General features: G+C 41.7%; 3 protein-coding genes across 4 annotated transcripts in view; 1 reads left to right on the top strand and 2 right to left on the bottom strand.

Moving 5' to 3' along the window:
* The window catches only part of LOC307200425 (olfactory receptor 10C1-like), a gene marked incomplete at both ends in the record, with an annotated part of 106,243 nt that extends 81,050 nt beyond the window's left edge, over positions 1-25,193 (bottom strand). The window contains 2 exons of the mRNA XM_079948970.1: positions 22,663-22,908; positions 25,082-25,193. Of these exons, the coding sequence (XP_079805096.1) occupies positions 22,663-22,908; positions 25,082-25,193 (358 nt within the window). The remainder of the gene's footprint in view (positions 1-22,662; positions 22,909-25,081) is intronic.
* Positions 7,039-25,899, top strand: part of LOC307200180 (olfactory receptor 6F1-like) — a 32,249-nt gene continuing 13,388 nt past the window's right edge. For both annotated transcript variants that reach the window (XM_079948597.1, XM_079948596.1), the window contains exons 1-2: positions 7,039-7,120; positions 7,438-7,500. The gene's annotated coding sequence lies outside the window, so the exon portion shown is untranslated. The remainder of the gene's footprint in view (positions 7,121-7,437; positions 7,501-25,899) is intronic.
* On the bottom strand, positions 16,581-19,317 carry LOC307200148 (olfactory receptor 6A2-like). Its single transcript, XM_079948554.1, has 2 exons — positions 19,168-19,317; positions 16,581-17,700 (listed from the first exon to the last, which is right to left on the bottom strand). The coding sequence occupies exon 2, from the start codon at positions 17,671-17,673 to the stop codon at positions 16,702-16,704; it is 972 nt and encodes a 323-aa protein (XP_079804680.1). The 5' UTR covers positions 17,674-17,700; positions 19,168-19,317; the 3' UTR covers positions 16,581-16,701.

The following is a 25,899-nucleotide window of genomic DNA, read 5'->3' as shown; positions in this document are numbered from 1 at the left end:
CATTGATGCCTGGCTAACGGGAACCCATTTTCATGCACTAGGAGCGGGCCAGCCCCCAGGGAATGAAAAGCCAAATATTCTGTTATCCATAACCGGGCAAGGGCCCTCCTCACCTGTGGCGGGAACCCTGATTGTGGCACTCCTGCCCACTAAGTCTGTTTTAGAGTTCCCGATTCTAAAGACAAGCTCCAAAGGATAAGGAAAAGTCCTGAAGCAATAAGCCTCCAGACTCTCAGCCCCATGCTGGCACCAGCAACCATTTTCCTAATCCTCAGTGTGAAAATGCAATGGACTACTGAAAGGAATCTCGCCTTGATCTTTAACCAGCAGACAAGTTTTAACTTGTTGCAGATACTACATAGGTAAAATTGACCAACTTCCTGCCCACTGTCCTATGAGGTTGGAGCCTATTCCAACCTTCCAAGGCCCTGCGCACTACAAACTTTATACAAGGGTCTCTGAAAATTAAAGCTTCAGTGTAACAGACATTGCAGCAGACTGAATTCTGATAGTTATAACAGCACGCCCAATCTGCAGCAGGTGGACCAAATACTGCAGGATCTGCTCAAAGGATGGGGGCTAATTCATCTGAATGGCCGAGGACTGCAAGCTTAAGGCTAAGAAATCCATCCAGGCCATCCCATAAGAGCTAAAAGCAGAAGGGGAAATGGCTGCTGCTCTCTGTAAATACTAATTGTTGTCAAAATGCCACAGGTGGTCTGGAAAAGTCTGGCAACAACTGAGTCTGGAGCCCAGGATCTGAAGCGCTTCATCTGAAAATGGGATAGAGTGTCAGCAACATCATTAGAGGATCCCGTAATTTGGAGAGTAGGAAGCACAATATTAAACCTTAAGCGGCGCAGCTCGAAAACGTGAGCGGAGGGGTGGAGAATCTGCTGGAGCGTGAGGACCGTTTTGCCAAAACGCTCACCACTACCTGGTTATCAGACCAAAAGCAGATCCGATGGTCACTGGACTCCTCGGGCCACATGTGAACTGCTACTACAATGGGGAAAAACTCAAGAAAAGTTATGTCACATGATTGCCTCACCACACCGGGCTTGAGGCCATAGCTTTGCACACCAGTGGCCCTTGAAATAAAACCAAAGGGCAAAGATCCAGCAGCACCAGCATGAACCTGAAAATCCCTAAGCGGGTTCAAGGTATCCTGCCTTGGCGAACTACTATTGCATACATTCAGGAATTGCTACCATCGCCTGATATCTGCCTTCACCACACTTGGTAGGCATACACAAAGGTAAGGGGACCTCAGGCCGCAGGCAACCTGGCCTAGTGGGAAGATTAATTAAGTGACCCAGCAAGATCGGATCTGATGAAGCATCACTTGCTACAGAGGAAGTATTACAAAATAACTTCCTTCAAGGCAGACAGGTTCTCCATAGGCGAGTGGTTTGTTTTAGCAACGATATCCACTGGATCCCTAAATAAAATGGGAATATGGGCAAAAGGTATTGAGCTATTGCTTGCCAGCTTCCAGCGCTTGGGCAGGGGGCATCTTGTGCTGCCATCATGATATGTAAATTTACAGGGCCGACGCTGGCCAGAACCCCTAAAGAAGTCCTGACAAAGCTGCTGCCAAGCCAGCTTCCTTTTCCGACACACACTCCGTGCAATGCAATGCAATGCAATGCAAAAAAAAAAAAAAAAAAAAAAACAACAACAACAACCACGCTTTGTGCAATGCAACTACGCACTCTGTGCAACGCACACACAAACCCTCTGTGCAATGCAACTACATACTCCGTTCAATGCAACTACACACTCCGTGCAATGCAACTACACGCTCCCTGCAATGCAAAAAACACGCTCTGTGCAATGCACACACAAACCCTCCATGCAATGCAACTACATACTCCGTTCAATGCTACTACACACTCCGTGCAATGCAACTACACACTCCCTGCAATGCAAAAAACACGCTCTGTGCAATGCAAATACACACTCCGTGCAATGCACACACAAACCCTCCGTGCAATGCAACTACGCACTCCGTTCAATGGAACTACACTCCATGCAATGCAACTACACACTCTGTGCACTGCACACACCCTCCGTTCAATGCAACTACACACTCCGTCCAATGCACACACACTCCTTGCAATGCAAAAACAGACTCTGTGCAATGCAACTACACCCTCCATGCGATGCACACACATTCCGTGCCATGCAACTACACACTCCGTGCAATGCAACAACACATTCCGTGCAATGTAACAATACACTCCATGCAATGCAAACACACCCTCCGTGCAATGCAACTGCAAATCTCACACGCAATGCAATGCAATTGCAGCCCGTGCAGCGCCGTGCCCTGCAATGCACAGAGCAAACTACAATGCGGGCACGCAAAGGTGCTTTCTCCCACTTGCATATTGCAAATGTGGCGCCCATTACATCCCTCGCAGTGAGGTAACCACCAAAAGGACCTAAGTGTCCAGGTAGAGCAATGGGGGAGCATGCAGCTGTCCCATACAGGGACCAATCCTGCAACCTAGGCATTACCGGCACTATGCGCTGACCCAGTGAAACCAATGCTTATAGACCACATGGGAACACTATTCAGGCCGGAAACGCTTCCAGGCCATCAAATTCTAGGGCAAAGCCCTAGGATCACCTGCTAGGCCAGGCATAAATTCCAGTGAAATAGGAGAGTTGAGGTAGCCCACAGCTTGTCCAGGTACCCCTGCTTGCCCTTTTAGAGGGAAGCACCCCTTCAAGAAAACCCAAAGTTCTTTTATCACAAATGGGCAGAACTACCCAGCATCAGAATAGCCTAAAAGGAGCAGTTAGTTTTGTTTTGTTATAACAATGGCTAAGAGGGGGATATGAACCCTGTCTCCCAGGTCTTACACTTTAGCCAGAAAGCCACAATGGCTCATCTCTAAAATGGCATTCGCCACTATCAGGGCAAAACAAACTTAAAGAAAATAAACTTGTTCAGAAATGGCATAATTCAAGAGCATATCCAGAGTGCTCATAGTCTTTGGAGGCACAGAGAGCCTCTGGGGCCCTTTGTCTGCCTCAGATATACATTAGGAGCAACTGGGCCTGCAAGCAGATACATTCCTATAGCGAGAATGAGTCACGTGGCAGAGACTTAACAAGTAACTGCTACCTGTAGCAGACTTAGGCTTGCAAGTTAATGTGCAGGCCGAATAGGCCTCCCTGTTTCTGCTCTTGAGAATCTTAGTCTCATAGCAATATTAAAGGAAGCCAAATTAGTGCTCCCACCCAAGGCTAGCTTAAAATTTGGCCAACAGCGCTGCACACACTCAAAATAAAGCCAACCTTCGGGGATACTATAAACGAAAGTGATTCCAGCTAAGCTGGGAACAGCCCTGACTAGCCCCACAATTAAACAGGCAAAATGGGGAAACCTTTTTGCAAAAGAAAGCCCCTAATGGGGGCTCTCTCCCTATTGGGAAAGGCAAGCCACGGCTATAGGGAGAATCTTCCCACAGGGCAGGGTAAGGGGTGGGGTGGGAAATCGAACAGGAAAAAGGAGGGGAATTAAATTATTTAAGGGACTAGAGAGGATTAAAAAGAAAGGGGAAATGAAGAAATAAAGAAATGTAACCAGACAATGAGAAGATTGTCCAAGTGCTCCATGTGATCCGGTGCAAAATGGCCAAGAGGACGTCCCCATGTCTGGCCCCTATATTTAAAGCCTCTGACCCCTCCTCCGAATTGGCAACAATCAAAATTCCCCAGCAACCCAATTAACCCCTTAAAGGCTAGGGTTGCTGACCAAATTTGCCTAGTCATGGCAGGGTGGCCTGTTCCCCCAACCGCAACACGTGCTCTCTGTTAGGGAGAACACGCTTTGTCTTCAATGTATTGTTACCACTGTTATTCTACAGTACAGATCCTTTTTAAATTAAACACTTTCTCTAAAATTAAAATGGCAGAAGTAATCAGTAGCATAGATACCAAAAGAAAGGCATGAGAATAGTCCCTAATAGGTACAAGGGAGACATAGATACACAAGCACACAGAGGTAAATAATCCAGCCTTGGAGAGGGGGGTGGGAATGTACAGTTTGCTGTACTTAGCCTCAAGATGGGAGACTGAAAGGGCTTTAAAAATAAAAAATAAAAGTCTTGTGTCTAGGAATATTTTTCTGCAAAAGCATCAGACTGGTTGTCAAAAGTGTGAACTTCATTAATAGACCCTATTTAAAGGAATTGTTCAATTAGCCACAGAATTGCTTTGCTGATTATTATCATCTTCTTTTAATTACACAACTGCTTTTGGGGGGTCCTAACTTCATGCAGGGGAGACTGGCAGGGGGTGGGGGATTTTATCATATGCATATGTATTTAGATTTATTCAATTGTCTAATAAAATAATGAAGAGTCACATGATGAATGAGAGATGATTCAATTCTAAATGGAAATAAATTTTATTACACTTCTCTAAGTAAACATGCTTAGATTGATATGTGTTCTCTTTCTTGCTTATTTACTCTCAAGAAGGTGTGCACAGAATTGGCCTTAGCTTGCAATTCTGAGCATACTTAAGCCCTATTAAAAACAGTGGAATAGAGCTCTGAATTAACATGAACAGGATTTCAGCGTTAGTCACAAAGCCTTTCCTGGATCTAATTCTGTGTTGGAATGGGCTTAGTTTGGGAGAAAAATAAATGCAACTATTCACCCCCAATAAAACGTTGTTATAATCCAAGTAGGCCTTAATAACATCATAATAATGTAATTCAGTTGCTAGGTATGTCAGCTAGGGTCCATTTCTTATTCTATGCTGCCACCAAGTGTTCTGGTTTTAATCTTGTTAGTATTTGAATATACCATCCAGTGATTGTAGAGCAGCAGCAGCCAGAATCAGCAGTTGCGTGTTGAGGTCCCCAAGCCAACCCCAAAATAAATCACAATTCACATTGAATTTTTGTTTTAGGTTTTTGGCATAATTTTGGCCACAACTTTATTAAAATACATAATGTGAGTGGTTGCTTAGGCATTGGTTACAACTATCTGTCCCTGCCCCGGGACAGAACTGACTTCCGGATTCCAGTGAAAGCCAGTAAGGGAAAACAATATTGGGGAGAGAATGGGGCTGGCACCATACCGTTGTTAGGACATTTCCGTTCCACCTTAAAAAAGGGGACAGGCTGTTGTGAGTCACAGCCTACGTATTTCCTGCTCACAGGATGTTTCTGTTTTGTCTATTGCTTTTGTTTTCTCTCTCTGTGCCTGAGACATCAACACAAGCAGTCATGTTTTCTTTGTTCTGACCAATGCTGAATAAAGTTGTAAATAATGCTCTCCTGTGTGCATCTTTCGCTGTGCGAATTCTGCTGATAGAGCGTGCACCAGCTCTGGAATGTGGCAAGCTATTTCTGGAGCTCATGTCGCTAATTGAATGATACTGCGTGTCTATGGGAGATCGATGGATCGTCCGGAATCGACGTGGGATCATGATGGCCTTTGTCTCCCTGGCAGTATCCCAACAACCGTCACCCCTCCCTGCATGCTCCCAGGGGCTTGCACGGCCCTAGCCCCTTGTCAGGGATGCAGACAAAAGCATGGCAAACCCCTGGATTCCTTTAACGGAATTCCCTTGCAGCAGCAGCATTGGAGGGGCAGGCACAGCCAACCCTTACCCCTCCACCAACAAAGTTTTAACCAATGCCTAACAGCAACCTTACAAGTTGTGATGATTTGCTACGCAGTAGGCAAAAACCAAATGGTACCAGCCAATCTGCCAAATGGACAAAATTCCTACCAGGCCCCTGCCCTAAAAGCAGATGACCCCATGACAGGCATAGCAATGTCAAATGCAACAGCCCTAAATTAGGGAGGGTGGGTGGGCGATCTGATGCACGCAGCAAAAGAGACTGAAAAAAGCTGCGTGCCAAGAATATATAACCTTTGGGCCAATCCTCTAAATGGTAACATCAAAATTTTCCCAACAACCCAAATTGGCCCAATCACAGTCATGGCCATCCAAATGGTCCCGTCCAATAACCAAGAGGGGGTGTCCTGTTAGACCCCACTGCAACACGTGCTCTCCATGAAGGAGAACACGCTTAATCAAAAACTGCATGAGGACACAGCCTCAGAGTTTCATTCCTAAATTTGCCAGTGCTTTAAAACTGTCTGAAAATCAGTCTGACGCATGAAAGAAAAACATACCTATTTCTAGCCTGCCTGTCTCTGATCCTGATTTGAAAGAGGTTTGTTTGTGGGGGGGGGGAGCACCCATGGCCGAAGGGATGTTCCCTTCAGTCAGCTGGTAGTCAGGGGTAGACTGGGAAACTATTACTTCACACTGAAGATGCCTCCATGTCTGGGATAGGGAAGCTCTGGCCTCCAGATATTGCTGGACTGAAACTCCCTTCAGCCTCAGTCAGCATGGCCAAAAGTCAGGGGTGATGGGGCTTGTAGTCCAACAAAACCACTTTCAGCCTCCACAGGATTGAGGGGATCCCTGGCCGCGTCAGCCCCTGGCCAGCCAATCAGCTGGCCAAGGGGGGCGTGGCTTGCCCAATATGACACTGGTGAGGCCAGGGATCTCCCTCTTTTCCCACCTCAGCTTGTGGCCCTGTCCAAAGCCTATGGAGGTGAGGGCCTAAGGCACTCCCCGAGCGGTGACCCCGGGGGAGTTCCTAGTTGATGTGGATCAGCAGGACTCCCCCTACTGGTGGTTAACCCTTCATGGTCTTCAAGCAATTGGGCTGAAGCCGGATAGTCAGTTAGGACCAATGCCTAAGCCAATACCGCTCATTCCTGTAACCAATAAAGTTGTGGCCATTTTTTGCCCATTAACCTAAATATTTATGTCATGTGTCTTTATTTCCACTGGGGGGAGGCAGGAACTTGCTACGCAACACCTGGAGGGACACAGCTTCCCAATCCTGGCAAGGGTTGACCAATGCCTATCTTAATTTCCACCCCTGCTTATATTGCATGACGCAAGAGATAGCTTAGTTACCTTAACCTCTCCTTTCAGTTTTTATGCCAAACACTCTGTGTTCTAGATCTCAGAGGAAACTGCCACACCCACCCATGGAAAGATGAATTTCTGCCAAAAAAGCCAAGAAATTGTAGTTTGCTAAATATGCTGAGAATTATAGCACTGTGAGGTGGGAACTACAGTTTCCAGGATTCGTTGGAGAAAGCTAGTGTTTCTAGGGTGTTACCAGACCATACACACATACTGTTACAATTAGTTTATCAATTCATTAGCTATGAAACTTGGTGTATTATCCTTGTTTCTAAGGCCTGGAACTTGGAATGTGGGATTGCTCACTCTCAATACAAGGCCTTGGGAAGAGTTGCTGTTAGTGGTCCTCCATGGCTCATGGCTCATATCTACCAGGAATCATGCATTTAGTATTGTGAGCCCAATGATTTGGAATTCCCTACTGATTTGTATCCCCCTCCTTATTGAACTGTGTAGGTCTGGACCCCAGCTGTGGCACTGAAGAAGGCAGAAGCTGAAACATTTTGTCCATTTCTGCTAGTAAGTTTTTGTATCTTGAGATATGGCAAACATTGTGATTGTCTGACTTATTAGTTTTAAGGTTTTATTTTTATTTAAAATATTTGGTTTGGCAGCTATCTACTGTATATAGTAGCTATCTACTACTAACTACTGTATATATCTACTGTATCTATCTACTGTAGCTACTACTGTATCTATCTACTGTAGCTATCTACTGTATATATGCTGTAACCCACCAACCTTTTGGGGCCAATGGGAACATTTGCAAGATGGAACAACTCCCTCAGCCCTGCCAACCAGGCACCCTTCCTCCACAATCTAGTTTATTGACTACAAACCTATTTTCAGTGGGGAAATGGAAGTGGAGACATTGAGGTCTATGAAGGAGACAACTATAGGAGTCAATGCTGGCTACCCCTGCCTTAGGATGAAGGGTAGAATATGTATTTAAACTAGGTACCTACATAAAATTGTGTTTTTCAGCATCCTTCTGGGATCAAGAGACTACCTGTTTGAAATGCTGCTTGCTTGCTTTGTGCTCCCTTCCACCAAATTAGCTTGAATACAGGAACATTACAGAATCCACAGTGACTTTGTATAATATTCTAGTATGTTGACACTTCTGCAGCACCCTAGACAGAAATGAATCATGCTAAAAGCACAAAGGTCTTTCCTGCTGGGGAGATGCTCGCCTCTTTGCTCAAGCTCCATTGCTCAATGCAATGTTAATGCAAACATTCCTTCACTCTCTAGAAGTCTAAAGGAATTTATCAACAGTTGCTATGCTGTCCTCAGGAGAGACAATTAAGTGACCTGACATCTAGCCTGCCCAGCTTTGCCTCCTAAGTACACTTTGGTGGTAACTGTTTTCCTTTTCCTTTCTGGTCTTGCTCATTCAAGTTAATTTCATCAAGCCGCTTTTCCTTTTTAATCACCCTCAATGGGATCCCGACTTGGAGCTAAGCTTTCCCCAACATTGTTTCCACTAATAGCTCCCAGTAGGTCCTATTACCATTGCACATAACTTTGTTTCTAAACTTACCTTTTATTTCATGAGTGGAATGGGAATATTCTAGGCTTCCAGCCAGTTTACAGCCCTCAGAAGGGAATTTACACGTAGCTTTCAATTAATTAATACAATATGACTGTAAAATCGAATTCATCAGCTACTTGTTGAAGCAGGGAGGTATTTTTTTATTTACCAATAATGTATACATTTGCCTAGCCTCTGGCTCCACTAGCCCAAAATCATAAATATTTTTTAATCAAGTCTTATTAACTAGTTGCTACTTAATTATCATTTTAAAAACTCCTCTGCTAGCTGCAGCTTCTCACTCAAGTATATTACCTAAAAAGCTTTATCACATTAAAAAAAAACCTAACACACAGTTTCACAGTCAGGAGGATAGAGCGAGCAGAGATGTTTGCATGAAGGAGTGGGGAAGGCCAGCTGCTGCAGGAAGAACTCCCACATTTGATGCTAACTTTCAAATCCTATTTGGGGTGTTACTGTCCCCATGTTCATTAACTCAGGGACCGTGATGTCCTAAATAGCCATCCCCTTCCCCATCTTCATGGAAAGAGTATGATTATCAATAACAATGGATCCAGTTACAGATAGGTAGCCGTGTTGGTCTGCCATAGTCAAAACAAAATAAAAGAAAAAAAATCCTTCCAGTAGCACCTTAAAGACCAACTAAGTTAGTTCTAGCTATGAGCTTTTGTGTGCATGCACACTTCTTCAGATAACAATGGAGACATTGAGTGCACAGCTGTACATATGAAGGCATAGCCAAACAGTGGTACCTCTGGTTGCGAACGCCTCTGGTTGCGCACACTTTGGGTTATGAGCTCTGGTAACCTGGAAGTAGCTGCTCCCGGTTGCAAATTTTGCCCCGGGATGTGAGCAGAAATCTTGTGCTGGAGGCCAGTGCGCAGCGGGAGGAGCGCTTTCACTAATGGCGCCTCATGTTACAAGTGATTTCCGGTTATGAACAGACCTCCGGAACGGTTTCTGTTCGTAACCAGAGGTACCACTGTAAATTGTTACACACTTAACATCAAGACTATGAAGCAGGACTACTAGATGTGTTTGTTTTCCCATATAGATGGACACATAGGAACACAGAAAGCCTGTCATATCAGGGCATATGTCAGTAACAGGTCAGCAACAACTCACAAGGTGTCAGTGAAGTTAACTATTTATTCAAAGAAACAAAACAGCTCAGGCCTATAGAGCACAACAATTCTTCTCAGTAGATCCTACCCCAATGAGGCAGTTGCCAGGACCAAAAGTTCCTGCCTTCCTACAGTTCTCTAAGTCTCCTCCTCTCCTGGGGCCTTCCCAATCTGTATGTTTCTGCTCCACCCTCTTCATATCTTTCTGGGTTCTGGGAGGCCAGGGGGGAGGTCACAGCAGCTGGTAGAGACCCCCTGGCTTCTTCAGCAGCCTGCCTCTTGTGTCCCCCCTCCTCTTCAGCCTCTGATTCTGAACTGCTCTCTGCCACAGCCTCTTCCTGCTCACAACACTATTACCTCTTCAGTTTCTGATACCTCCTTCTCCCCAGTCTGCTCCCTCTTGTCCCTATGACCACTCATTGTCATCTCTCCACCAGTCTCCTGGCTCTACGCCTTCTTCTCTTTCGGATTCCTTTGGAGGCTCCCCAGCTGGCTCTTTCCACTACTCCTCTGAATCCAGCAGTAGCTTAGTGCAAGGTTCCCTCAACAAATTGATGGAGTGTTGTCTGCTCTTGGTGGGGTTACACTCCCTCTGAAGGCCTGGGTATGCAGCTTGGAGGTACTTATGGATCCATTGAATGTCACTTGAAGCTCAGGTGGTCTCACTGGCACAGAGTGCCTTCCATCAGCTTCAGCCAAACTGCACCCCTATCTGGACAGGGATAGCCTAACTTCTGTTGTCTATGTTCTGGTAACCTCTAGGTTAGATTGCTGCAACTCATTATACGTGGAGCTGCTTCTGAAGACAGTTCAGAAACTTCAGCTGGTGCAGAATTAAGCTGCCAGGTTGCTTGCTGGGGCACGGCATTTTGAACATATTACATCAATCATGGCCTGACTGCACTGGCTGCCAATTAGTTTATGGGTCCAAATTAAATCACCGCTTTTGACCTATAAAGCCTTCAATCTCTCAGGACCACAGTACCTGAAGGACTGCCTCTCCCCATATGAACTCACCCAGATCCTGCAATAATATTCTGAGGCCCTTCTTCCTGTGTCCCCTCCCTGAGGTCCAGAGGGCGTGGCTCCTTGTTTGTGGAATGCTCTCCCAAGGGAGGCTCATCTGACACCTTCATTACATATCTTTGGGTGCCAGGCAAAACCATTCCTCTTTCCCCAGGCCTTTTACTGATCAAACCATCTATGGCCTTTAAAATATGACTGTGTGTGTCAGGCGGTTGTTGTTAATTTTGTGTTTTTATACTGTGAACTACCATGCAAAGTGTGGGGGGGTATATAAATTTAATTAAAAAATAACTTTATGGTCAAATATTGTTGGCTGCTCTGGGTTGAAGGTGGAGAAGCAGAACACAAACTATCTTTTATTTTACCACTGAAATGTGCACAGCAACACTGACATAGTGTGTTAATTTGTGTAAATTTCAGCCATGCAGAAGAGGTTTATTTTGGTCATGTGACAGGAAGCAGGGATGTAATCACTGTGACTCAGAGTGCCATTCCTTTGAGTGCTGAGATGCTTGATTACATTTTAAATGATGACATAGTGTCCTTGTATAAAAGCAGAAATTCACCGCATGTGTATGTCCATAGCCAGACACAGAGAGAAGCATATTTCACACAAAACCTATATCCTTTTTTGTCTAATGTTTGTCAGTGCTAGGATATTTTTTTTAAAGCAGCATGAAGTGAGATCCCTGCTTAGAGCTGCATTTTGTCTTAGGGAAAAAAAGTTTCTTTGCTAACAGCTCCCTGTGGGCCCCATTAGAGTTACAGAAATGTCACATTGTATGTTGCTTTAGTATCTCAGGAGATTAATCAAAATCTCAGCATTTCTGCTCCACAGGGCTTGAAGCTGAATTAGTCACTGTGGACCGAATCATTGCTGCCCAGAGTCAAAATTCTCAGAAGTATTATTAGAGAACAAGGAATTTACAAGAAAAATCATCTGGGGAGACACATCTCATTAACTTCTAGATAGCTGCCCTTGGGTGATTAATTGCACAAGTTTCATTTTTAGAAAGAAGTTGCAATTAAAGGAACACTGTGTAATGAAACAAAGTGTAATGATTTTATAGGTTGACACTGTTTACAGCTTTTCTTTTTTGTAGGAAATATGGCTAGACTGAGGTGCTCTTTCAGTCTAGAGATTATTTTTTTTGCAGTTCATCTCAGTTAGAAAATCCAGATATGTGCTTTGAAGTGCTGGCACTTAAGTTAGCCAGACATCAGAAGAATAATGCTCTTGGTACATTGCATCTATTTTATTTTATTTTTAATTTTTATTTATACCCCACCCTTCCCGGTTTAAAAACCAGGCTCAGGGCAGCTAACAGCAAATATAAAACATTGATTAAATTGTGACTTTAAAACAGCATAAAATACAACATAAAATGCAGCATCAATATCAATAAAATTCAAAAATCCAGGGGTCATTTTGGGGGCGGGGGCGGGGGCGGGGGAGAAGTATATTCAGCACTGAAAACAATAATATAGCCAGAACAACAGCCTAGCCTAAGGCTGCAACCCTAAATAAACTCACTACAGTGCATAGCTGTCAATTTACAGATTTGAAAATAAGGGATCAGCAGCCAAAATAAGGGATTTTTGCTAAGCTTATACAGAAATCCACCACTGGTGGAGCCATGCTGCTTTGGCTGCAACTGACTGTGTTTTGCAGGGGGTTGGACTGCATGATCCTAAGGGTCTACAACTCCCACCAAAGAAGAGTGGCAGACAAAACTGATAAATGACGTCAAGATGGCAAAGCTTACAGGCAGGATTAGAAACCAGGAAGAGTACCTCTCTAATAAAGAATGGGGAAAGTTTATAATTTAGTTTGAAAAGCTATTGTAAAGAGTTGCATACATTGGTAGGATTGACAGAAAACTTGTAGTAAAAATTTGAACTATGGATGGACAAATGATTTATAAAAATAGAGTTATAAAAGGGTTGCAGAGGGGGGAATCACTACATTAAGTAATACATTAAACTCGACAGCTTGTGAAACCTAAGAATAACAGTCCTTAAAACAACTGACAATTAAGAAAAACACAAAGCCCTAACATTAAAATTCTGTATAGCAACATTGGATCAATAGCAGTACAGTGGTACCTCACAAGACAAAATTAATTCGTTCCGCGAGTTTTTTCGTCTTGCGATTTTTTCGTCTTGTGAAGCACGGACTTTGGAAAAGCTTCAAAAATCACCAAAGTCTTCAAAAACCTCAAAAAAGGCCACCACACCGTGTGCTATGAGTTGCTCCTCGAAGTGAATGCACGGTTTTAAGAAAAAGGAAACAAACTTGCAAGACAAAGGAAACAAACTTGCAAGACATTTTCGTCTTGCGAAGCAAGCCCATAGGGAAATTTGTCTTGCGAAGCAACTCAAAAAATGAAAAACTCTTTCGTCTTGCGAGTTTTTCATCTTACGAGGCATTCGTCTTGCGAGGTACCACTGTACAGGAATAAAAATGACCTTTTTTATAAGGAAAAAAGTTGGTTTCAGAATAAAAATGTCTCCATGCTTATCAAAACAAAGCTCGCTGAAGGAGGGAGGATATGGGAGGGGATTGACAGATCCTCATTTTATTCCATGGTTAAATGCATTAAACTTATCTCCATTTGTCACCTCATTTGGCAGTCATCCTGTCAATGTACTTCCTTCAGCAGGCAAAAGCCCACATAACTACTGGTCTAGCTTTTGTATTTGTGGTCAAACAGGTTGGTCTAGTTTCTGCTCTTTGAAGCAGAATCAGTAGCATATCAGTTTCATTTACTCACTGTTGGATTACAAATCACTAGGAACAGTCCTGCAGCTGCTGAATCTCCTCAAAGTTCACAAAACTCTGTGATTCATGAGTGTTGCATAATGTAATGGGTAGCAAATGGCCATAGTTGTCATAGGCCATAGTTGCCAAGAGAAAGCATTCAGAAGAAGCCAAAGACAAGAAAAAATACAGCTGAGTGATGCAGCCCTCCAAAGTGATTGTCTTCTCACCCAACAACAGATTTGATAACAATTTGGGCATTGTTACTGAGACATAGAATATTTCCAAAAGAGAGAGATTTCCTAGGAAGAAGTACATGGGAGTATGAAGGTGGTTGTTCAATGAAATGGTCACAATGAGGAGGACATTTTCCAGAAGAGTTAGAAGGTAGGTTGTGTCTTCAATAGTTGTTTTATTTCCTGGTCAGTATCTTATGAAAACAGATGATGTAACATTCCTGCAATGATCAGTCTCTATTTAAGACCCAAATCAATTTCCTGGTTTTTGTTTGGGTGTGATGCTTGAAGCTGGTGTTTGAATCCAAGGTACACTATGGACATATATGACAATTAATAGAAGGGTATTTCACAAACCACTCCCTAATTTATCTTGGATAATGGTTGCACTGTATATACTAGAACCATTAAACATATGGGTGGATCAAAAACAAATGAGTGGATCAAAACATAATGTGGATCAGATAAATGTGATGTAAAACGTGTACCAAAAAATCCTGCCCTCTTTTCAAAGTATTAATAGCAGCAGGTATGAAGGGGAAATTGAATATATTTTCCCTCACTGGGATTCTGAAGAAAATCCTTCTGAAGATATTTATATTGGGAAGAAATATCCTATTGAAATCAATATGTTCTGAATTCACAAAGCAAGTATATATACTCAAGATATCTAACAGCTAACTAATATGTTAACAGATCCTCCAAGTATCCCTATTTTCCAGATTTAGAGAAGCTGTCCCAGTTTCTGATTTGATCCTGGAATGTCCTGCTTTTCCTTAGTATGTCCCGATTTTCACTGGAGAAATGCTGGAGGGTATGGAGTTATCCAACCCTCAAGCCATCTGGAGGCAATCCTGTGTAGGGAAGATTTGATTAAAATGTTTGATGTTCTATTGTGTTTTATATATGTTGGAAACTTTCCAGAGTGCTGGCACAACCCAATAAGATGTGTGGGATGTAAATAGTAAAATTATCATTATGTAATGGGATGTCCCTATTTTCATTCGAAAAATGTTGGAGGGTATGTGTTCAATGGTAATGAGACTGGATTCTGCTCTTACCAAATTACATTAAGGGCTTATCATGGATGGAGGCGCTGATAGTGCACCACCAGGCCATGTGAACAGACACAGCCAATCTTCATTTTAATTCTCTTCAATGCAATCCTGTACACCAGTAGTGGGAAGCCTACAACCCATTGGTTTAATTAGGCCCATGAGGCCTCCCCATTTGGCACACAAGGGCTATTTTGGTGAGTGTATGGCCACCTGTCCTTTACTATGATGCTTTATTAAATGTCACTGGGCTACTATTCCCATTGCCCCTGAGCATTGTCCATGCTAGCAGGTCTGTTGGGAGTTACAATCCAACACCATCTGGAAGGTATCTAGTTGTAAGGTAGCCTGAGTTGAAAGACAGTGACTGGCCCAAGTCTTCCTTGAGAGCTCCATGACAGATTGATGATTTGAATCTCAGACATCCCAGTTTTGATCACTCTTAAGGCATTACAAAATTCAATGTGTGGAGGAGATATGTCTGACAGGCCCAGCCCCTCCACCCTTCACATTGTCATTTTTAATGGCAAGTTGAAGTGCTTCACAGTTTTGGGATTTTGCATGTGTTTGGAACACTGATTAAGAAGAGGGTTATACACATATTCAGATGAGCATATTTATAAGCTCTCTTGAGACCTCACCAGTAAATGTGGCAAGATCAGGGTGAAGGGAGTGGGACTGTTGTGGTTAGGCTTTTGTAATGCTTGAATGTGTCTTTTTAGCACACCAATGCTAAAAATGCTGCTGGCATTTTCCATGAAAGAACTTGTAAAACAGTAACCTGTGGCATAGCTTATAAATTTTCTACTATCTCTACCTGTTGGGCTGTACTGCTGAAAACTAGCACCAGAATCTGTCAGCATATTACAAATAAATGTGAGACATGTTTCCAAGTACAGTGGTACCTCGGCTTACATACGCTTCAGGTTACATACGCTTCAGGTTACAGACTCCGCTAACCCGGAAATAGTACCTCGGTTTAAGAACTTTGCTTCAGGATGAGAACAGAAATTGTGCTCCAGCAGTGTGGCAGCAGCAGGAGGCCCCATTAGCTAAAGTGGTGCTTCAGGTTAAGAACAGTTTCAGGTTAAGAATGGACCTCCGGAACAAATTAAGTATTTAACCCGAGGTACCACTGTAATGTGTTTAGAATCAAGGTGTAAAGGTGCTTTCACATGGACAGATTTCAAGTTAGAAGAGTTGACCTAGGTTGCAGCCTAGGTTCCTGGAAGCAATTCATTTACATACAGTTTGCGACAGCATGAATTCACTTACTTCTTTCATGAGATCCTTAAGGATCCATTCCATGTCTGACATAGGTCTGGTCTGTATTTTATCAGTATATCCAAAATCTCCTGTTAGATAAATGAATGTTCTTGCCTTTCCAAGATGTGATGTGGGAACACTTATCCACACCAGAAGACATGTGATTTTCAGGAGGGTTGCAACAATGTACATTACCCATGTGAATTCAGATCACATCTCGCTTTGCAGTTCTACATTGTATTTAGAAAAAACTCCTGGCAGTCAGAAACTTTTAGACAGCTTGGTATGTCTTTATTTTGGAATCAACAAATGGGAAGAAGTATCGGCAAAATCAGACTGTATAAACTGATTTAGTGTATGTTGGAAAACCCGATGAAATGTATGAATGAATTTTATTATTTTGGTCACAGACCAGTTCCAGCCCACATACAATATCAATGAAGTCATAAAACACCATAGGGATACATTTGAATTTGCAATTATGCATAACAGGAACAATACAGATATAGCAACAGTTAAAAAATATATAAATTAAAACTTAGATGAAATGTAACTTTCTGAAACCCACCTTGGAATCATAGAGGACACATATCAGAACCTCTTAATGTTTTGGTAGTTTCCAATGTATTTTATCATTGAACAAGTTATCACATGATGCTTGATGATGAATGGAGAAGGTATCTGAATTTGGTAATTTTCAGTTTTGTGATGGGTTTAGCTTCTCTGTTTGAAAACATTTTGATAACATGGCTGAGTTATGTAAAGCTCTCCTTAAGGTCTTCCTCACTTCCCTGTTTCTAAGGCTGTAGATGATTGGATTGAGAAACGGAGCCACCACTGTGTAGAGGATGGACACCAGCTTGTTGAGATCAAAGGTTCCAATAGCCTTGGGTCGTGCATACATGAATATGGTGGTGGCATAGAACATAGAAACAACTGCCAGGTGTGAGACACAGGTGGAAAAAGCTTTCCGCTTCCCTTTGACGGAGGGGATTTTTGCAACTGTGCAAAAGATGCATACGTAAGATGTTCCAGTGACTGCCAGTGAAGTCATGAGGACTGCTAAAGCTGCCACAAAATCCAACATCTCAATGGATGAAGTGTCGGTGCATGACAACCTCAACAAAGGTGAGAGGTCACAGAAAAAGTGTCTGATTGTATTTTTCCTGCAAAACTGCAAGTTGGAGATCATCAACACTGATGGAAAGGAAGCCAGGAAGCCACCTAGCCAGGAAACCAGACTCAAGACAGTGAATGCTCTGTGATTCATGAGTGTTGCATAATGTAATGGGTAGCAAATGGCCAAATACCTGTCATAGGCCATAGCTGCCAAGAGAAAGCATTCAGAAGAAGCCAAAGATAAGAAAAAATACAGCTGAGTGATGCAGCCCTCCAAAGTGATTGTCTTCTCACCCAACAACAGATTTGATAACAATTTGGGCATTGTTACTGAGACATAGAATATTTCCAAAAGAGAGAGATTTCCTAGGAAGAAGTACATGGGAGTATGAAGGTGGTTGTTCAATGAAATGGTCACAATGAGGAGGACATTTTCCAGAAGAGTTAGAAGGTAGATGGTGCTGAAAAGTGCAAATAAATATAACTGATGCTGTGGAAGTTCAGGGAAACCCATAATTATGAATTCTACATGTGAGGTTTGGTTCCACATTCTTCTGTAAGTTAATTGCTGCTTCCGCTGTTAATAAAAACAGAGCATGCTAAGCACAATTCTTGGGGGGGGGGGCAGTCAGTGAAATTGATTCATGCAAAGTGACATCAGTCATATCAATAAATCCACTTATACTAGTAATTATGGCATAGTCTGAAAAAACAATCTGGAAATTCTGAAATCAGTAACGGGGCAAATCAGATGAGAAGTGGATAAGCAGCTAATAAAATAGTCACAAGATTCTTACTCATGTGATTATTAACACTTTCAATGACTTTTAAAAATGTGTGCAGAGATTTATTCAGCCTTTGCTATTGTTCTTCAATTCAGGATAGCATCTGTTGCTCATTTTGAACATCTTACTTGCATTTACTAGTGGCCTGTAGTTTTGATTGTGTGCTGAAGGTCCATTTCCTGGTCTGAGATTAAAATTTCTTTCCTCCTCACTGCAGCCCCCATACAGCCAAAAATCTGCTCTGGAAGGTTGGTGGACCTTCAAGACCAGATTTTGGAATGTGCATGAGAAGCTGAAGGAAGGGGAAGAGAAACCTGAATTCGCATTGCAAACACTAATTTCTGTTGTGGAGCTGGGAAGACAGCGTTGGATGCCATACATAGTACAGGACTGTCAAAATACACTTCAGGTTTTATTCTAGTTGAAATGTGATTGTGAGTCTAGCATCCAGAGAGTGATATCTGACTTTCAATTTATATATCTTCAATTAATAATAAAACCAGTTCAAGCTATTCTCTATGGTTTTCAAGATTGAGAGCTAAAGCATAACTCTAAAAAGGTAATAAATGTTACCAAAATACTCCATTGCTAATTTGGAATACAGTCTAATACCATGACAAATAGGAATTTCCCATTTGACCTCTATGTAATATAGGGTTGCACTTAAAAGTATGTGATACCTACATGAACTAAAAATGATGACCTCACTGCTGTCACTGACCTATTCAAATGCAGACAGCTAGTGGAGGAGGAATAAAAAGAAGCTAAAGCTATCAAGTTCTAATGAAACTGGATTTGGAAACAATAACACAGGCATAATCAGGTTGTCAGTTTCTGTAATATCTCTTCATATCCTTATAACACAACTCTGAACATTTTTTTTTTTAAAAAATCATTGGTCTGTTTCAGCCAAATTTATGGTCACATCCACACAATACATTTACTGTATAACATTTGCAAAACATTGCCAGGTATGACTTTTCCTAGAATATCTTAGGAATTGTAATTTGTTAAGGGTGCTGGGAACTGTAGCTCTGGGAGGGGTCCCGCAGCAACTCACAGCACCTTTAACAAACTACAGCTCCAATGATTCTTTGGGGGAAGCCATCACCCTTAAAGTGAAAGGAGAGTGCTTTAAATGTATAGTGTGAATGTGAACTGCCTTCAAATTGAGTTAATGCACCTTACTAAATTTGGCTGGAACATGTCCTGCTTCAATGTATCTAGAACCCTGAAACTTAAATCTTGTACACACTTACCTGAGAGTAAGACCCATTGGATTCAGCAATGCCTACTTTTGAACAGACAGGATTACATTGCACATCTTCTTTTTAACTAGTTATTGGATTGCAATAATTCTGGAGAAGGTAGACCTTTCAATGGCCCATTCCCCATGCTTTCTAACGGCAACTGTAAAAAAAGGAGGAAATCCATACTTGGATGGTTCTAAAGTTCTTATTGAAGCACTTCTACATCTGTCCTCTTTCAAGATGATGAGAAGCTCAGATGTGAGGGATATAATTTTTCAAAGGAGTCAAACAAGAAATCCTAAATGAGTAGAACCCTGGAGCTTTAATTTCTCATAGCCTATGAGATTTCCTTCTTATGGCTTTGCTTAGTCACAAATCCCACCTCTGTCCTATTACGTTAATAAGTTTATGGAATGCTAGGAGATCCACTTAGAATGTGTTTAATTATAGCAACAAGGTGTCTTTCTCTCTCTTCCACCTTCCTTCTCCTCCAGTTACCATACATTTGCCTCTCTATGAACTGATAAAACACATTTAACAATATTTTGAAAGGCGGCACTTAATTGAAATCAGTGGGATTTAGCTTTCTTTGCTTCATTTGCCGACTGACCTTGGCTTGGCTACAGTACCCTAGGTCTCCAACAACAACAAAATTCTCAAAAAGCATATCATAGGGAGAAATGTGCTTAAAAATGCATAGATTAGTTGAGACAACATGCAAAAATGCATTCTGTTATTGGAAATTGCTTGCACAATGGTTTATATAAGGTGCTTATATACGTGCAGTAAAGAACCACATTTGGTAATTGGTTCAAAGACACCCAGAGCCTGGCTGAGTGATGGCTTGAATCTAGATCTCCCCACTGGGTCCTGTTCCCAATGTAGTATGTTTCAGTTTGTAGCGAGGTGTTTATCAACTAAGCCACCATTGTAGAATCACCACAGCAGTATGAGGGTATGTTCTGAATAATGCATCAACATGGCACCCACAGACACCAGGGTGCCCCCCAGTATGGCACCTGCAAGTGTTCTAAATATATATCCTTTCAAAAAAAACATAGTGTATCAGAGATTATTAGCTCTTCCTGTTCAGATCTTGTTGGCACTGGTTCAACTTCTCCTTTATTAAACATACCCTCTCAGGCAGTCCCATACTTCATTTGATATGAGGAATGGATATGCACCCTCCACCCCATTCTGAAGAAAGGGAAGCTGCAAAAAACTTTTCTTCATGAACGACTGCAGTGGTGACTTATATAGATGCACCCCTCCCCCACAATTGATGGAGGAAGGTGATGGATGCATGCCTATACCTGTCTCTTTTTCTGCTCTTTTAATTGTGGCATCAATTTCATGTTATGCCATGAAATCATGGCAGCCATTTTGTGTTGTGCCATGACCACACAATAGTCCTTTTGTGACTGGTTCCCATAGCACCTCCTCAAAATTCCAATGTGCCCACTGGCTCAAAAAAAGTTGGCAACCCCTGGTCTGAAGGCACAAGAGGGAAGGGGAGAGAGCCAAGATACTTCCAGCCTCCTAGTAGGGTAGACTCACATTTTGAAAGTGCTCTCTCCCCTCCCCTCCCCTCTCCTCTCCTCTCCTACTGGGTCCTGCAGGCTCTGAAAATACCGTAACTCAAAAATGCCCTCCACCATTAATGTTTGTTTCACCCCCCCTTGTCTTCCTCTCTGCATAACATATTTATGGACGGCGCCGAAGATGAGAAGCCAAGCTACTATTAAAGGGGCCATGGACAAAATTGCAGCTACACTAAAACTGCAAGCCCCTTTAAGAGCAGCTTAAATTGGGACTTCTTGTGGCAGTGATAGCTTAATTGTTTCTGTGGCAGTCCCAGCAATTTTGGGGCATTTGGAAGGTATGTGCTATTACCAATGGAGAGATAAGGAAATAGTAGCAGCAACAGTAGTTCAGTAAAAATGTACATGAAGCTTGAAGCGTCCGTAAATAATGCATATTAAACCATTTAAATGTTTATTCATATTCTGTTGACCTTCATGTTAAACACAATTAAGGGGAAGCAATGATAAGTTTACTGCTTTGTTTTAGTTTCTTTCAATTTCTCCTCATTGATCCACAGAGGGACATGGTATGAGTCTGAGATGTTTGCCTTCTTCTGAAAAGTCAATTTATTTGAACCAGGTGTGCTTGCACTCAGAAGTGTGGTAGGCTTTATTACTTCTTCCTGTGCTCCAACCCCAACAATTTTGGGCTCACTGCACCTGGGGCCATAATGCACATTCTTGGGGCTCTCCTACACCTGCTGAAATCAGAGAATGTAGCATTATTTAGGGGGAAAGAACAACCCTGTAATGAGAAGAATTTCTGAAACTATGAGACTATGTTAGATATATAATTATTTTCCTCGGATATTTGGAATTGGGTCAAAGGGATGCTTTAGTTCAGGCATAGGCAAACTCCGACCCTCCAGATGTTTTGGAACTACAATTCCCATCATCTCTATCTAACAGGACCAGTGGTCAGGGATGATGGGAATTGTAGTCGCAAAACATCTGGAGGGCCGGAGTTTGCCTATGCCTACTGTAGTCCCTTTGAAATGACATTCACTTGATGATGTGAATTTGAGAGATTTAAGTTTCTGTTTAATACTTCCATCTTTAGTAAATGGATGAGGATGATAAAGAATGGTGGTGACAGAGAGCAGAAGTCCTACATCAAATGCACAGATGATTCTGTGCACTGCCAGGAAATGTCCCATGCACCATGCAAATGACACATATACAGAACATCAGCCTCTGTCTTTTCTGCTAATTTGTAACATAGTTGTGAATCTGAATGTAGCCCTGAAAGCTTCTTGCACCTCAGTATTTCTGAGTGTGTAAATGAAAGGATTTAACAAAGGGGTTACAATAGTATTCAGGAGAGTGACCGTTTTGGTCAATTCCAGTGACTGATGCTTGGCAGGTGTGATATGTAGGAAAATGGTGGAACCATACCATATTATCACCACTGTGAGATGAGAGGAACAAGTGGAAAAGGCTCGTTGACGGCCTTCAGCAGATGCAATCTTTAATATTGTGGTGATGATATAAACGTAGGATATTAAAGTTATCACACATGAGCCCATGATGACAATACCAGCAAGTATGAACCATGCTATTTCTAATGTGTATGTGTCAGTACAGGAAAGGACTATCCAAGGCACAATGTCACAAAAGAAGTGGTTGATAACATTGGAGTCACAGAAAGACAACTGGGTAATAAGGAAGGCTGGTACCGAAATAGCTGCAAAGCCACATATCCAAGATCCCAGTGCCATTTGGACAGACAACATTTTGGACATGATGGTGTGGTAGTGCAATGGGTGGCATATGGCCAAATAGCGGTCATAAGCCATGACAGCAAGCAGGAAGTATTCTGTACATCCCAAGGAGAAAACAATGTACATCTGTGTGATGCACCCTGTGAAGGTGATGGTTTGGTGGCTCTTGGACACAAGGATTGCTAAAGTCTTGGGAATACAGGCTGATGTGTACCATATCTCCAGGAAGGAAAGATTGCAGAGGAAGAAGTACATGGGTGTGTGGAGTTGTCGTCTGGCTCGCACTAAAGCTATGATGGCCACATTTCCAGTGATTGTCAGGATGTACATAAAGAAAAAGAGGATGAAAAGGAAGATTTGTAGTTCATGAGATCCAGAGAAACCCAGAAGGATGAATTCCTTCACAGTGGAGTCATTTCCTTCTCTCATCAGAATCAGGTGTGTTTCTGCCAAAACAACATTCATGAAAACTTAGTGATTGGAAATGGTGGCTCTTATACTCTCACTTATTTGAAGAAATATTAATAATGCTCTCCATAGAATAACTATTAACAAATAAAAATATAAGCCAAAAGTTCATTGTAAGAGGATTTTATTAATTTAGCACTTTAGTTCAAAATGCTTTCTTTTTCAAATGAAATATCACTACTTCTCATATAATATCAATTGGTCTTACTGTAATGATTTCTATTCATAAATCAGTTTATATTATTCTGTCCATTTTTACACCTATATTTTCTATACACTTTTGTTACAGGTCTTCAGCCTAGAATTAGTGGGTGTCTAGAATACATGCTGCATTTTCAGCCAGAAGGGCAGAGAGATGCTTTGATTTCTGTTTGCAAAATTACTCTCTTTTTCTCTGGATCTTTGGCATATTAATATCATTAGCAAAAAATAAATATATTAGAAAACCAAACAACACAAAAATAAATTATCACAGGAACATGATTTACACTAATGAAAATAATATATGTTCCCCTGAAATTTACTATTCCAGCAACTTATTAATAAAATTCTATTTTCATTAAATTTATCAGATATTTTTCTTTGCTTCATATTCTTATGATGGTACACTGTAGTCATGAGGGTTATATCCAAACTTTAAACCTATTAAGCAAGGAGATGCTCTAGAAAAGTTTCACTTTGTAATGTTTTTCATAAAGATTTTCCTGGTGTTAGGATGCTGACAATGATGGCTTTAATGGGATTTTATCAATGGCTTTAAGCTTGTGCTATTTTGCTGTCCAACATAGGGCAATAGAAGTCCATTATTTTCCCAGTCCAGACCACTATGCACCCAAAAGGGAAGTTGGCAGTGCTGGGTCTTGTGGAACAGTGGGGGAGGGAGGACATTTCTCTCTGCTGTGATCTTGTGTGGTCCCATGGAATAGGGATCACATATTATAGTAAAAGTATATACAGTTGTCCCAAGTGTTTAGAGCCCATACATGTGAGTGTATTTTTGTGTTTGATTTCCATTTAACAAGAGTAGTTAATTGGAAAGTCCATGAAGAAATTTGAAAGAATAAAATTCTTGGGGAAATCCCTACTATCACATCTACACACATTAACCATTACATTTACAACTACAACTTATCTCCCTTCTTCTGAACACTCTAAACTTCTGTCATTGAAATAGTAGAGTTTAGTTCTATTAATTTGTGCTGGATTGTGCCCTAAGTGATTTATAATAAAGACAATTCTTACCTTTCTATTCTTCCGATTAAGCTGATGAAGACCTCAAGACCCCGTGTCACAATTAAAGAAAAATCTGCATTCCTTGGAGATAAAAAAGTTGTTATTGTTATCTGTGTTTTTTCTTGCATTAAAATAATAAGCATTCTCACTTGAAAATTTATGGTGCTTGCCTAATCCATCGCAACACATTTTTTAGTTTCTGATCCCATGTGTTTCAACCTTTATGCATTTTTGTTGGGAATTCTCTCTTGACTATAGTCAATAAATTTATACACTTTGAGTAAATGCAATGGGTGTTGCTTGCTTTATTATTAAGTCGCAGGAGTAATGTCTGTGTATTTATTTACTTATTTTAATGTGCCAGGTGTATTGGATCAGGGAGAATGGGTTTTTCTCCCTAGGGTATAGGAGGAAACTCAGTCACAAACTTCATTTATATATAGCATCTGCAGCTCGAAAAAAATATCCATGAACAGCTAACAAATAGTGACAAGACTCTGTTTCAATATCTCTCTTTTAAAAGCAACAACAAAAACACAGTATATGCAAGTGTGGTTCTATGTTGTGTGCATCTGGAACATCACTGCAGTCAATCATTATTCAGGATGTAACTGAAGGAAAAAAGAAATTATAGCTAAGCAAATAATTTTAGAGCTTTTTGGGGGATGGGAAGGTCAGTTTAAGGTAGGGGTGGCTAACTCAAAGCTCATGTCCTCATGTGGCCCACCAAGCCATAGGAACCAACCTACTCATCCCTGCTGCTTTATCTATTGTTCTTCTTGGGTGATCAAGATCTATTTTTGTAGATAAGAAATATCTAAGGAGAAGACAGAGCACAATATCTCCTGAATGGGTCATAAACTTTTATCTTTCTGCCCTTTAAATCTCTCAGTTGCAGTTAGAGCAGAAATGGCTCACTGAGTGACTTTATAAAATCATCATAATCATCATGACAAGCTGATGATGAAATGTGGAGAAGATTGGAAACAATGAGAAACTGAGAGATAACAAAATTGACAGATTTTACCATCCCTACCACCTGCTTTGTTTCCACTTGGTTCTTCCCAAAAGCCAGATAGATAAAAAGTGCGGAAGACATGTTGGGTTACGGCAACCATTTCCACCTCCAGTGTGTGTGCAAATTGCATAAGTGATTCAGTTGTTCTGCCACAGAGGTTTTGCTATCATTTTTGAGATAATTGTAATGTTTAATTAATAGGAAACAGGCTTGCCATGCAATCTTATGCATAGTTGATGAGGAGAGGCAGAGCAATCTACATCCCTAAATAACACTGGAAGGTTTTTTGAGGTCTCTGGCCAGACCTGTTACTCACTCAAACAATTGGCTGGTGGAAGAAGTGTTGCGTGTTCAGACCCAGAGGACCCCCCCCCCAAATAAAAACACATTTGACTCAAATTTTAGTTTTGGTTTTTGGCAGAATTTAGGCCACAACTTTATTGATTACTGAAAAGTGAGTGGTTGCATAGGCTCTGGTTTGACTAGGTTCCTACACCGTTCCAGGTAGCGCTGACCCAGAGCTCTATCATAGGTCAGCCAAGGGTGAACACCTGAGGTAGGTGGAAAGCCCAGGAACAGACTCTGTTTCCCCCCCCCCCCCCAATGCTCCCCTGGACTCAGGCACAGACACAACCCCCTCTTGGGGGTTGACCAAACCAAGTTTAGTCCCTGGATTCCTTTAGTGGAATACCCTTCACATAAGGATGGCGAGACCGTT

The sequence above is a fragment of the Podarcis cretensis genome (assembly GCF_951804945.1).
Source record: "Podarcis cretensis genome assembly, chromosome: 13".
In the NCBI taxonomy this organism is placed as follows: domain Eukaryota; kingdom Metazoa; phylum Chordata; class Lepidosauria; order Squamata; family Lacertidae; genus Podarcis; species Podarcis cretensis.
This window is presented reverse-complemented; position numbering and strand designations above follow the sequence as displayed.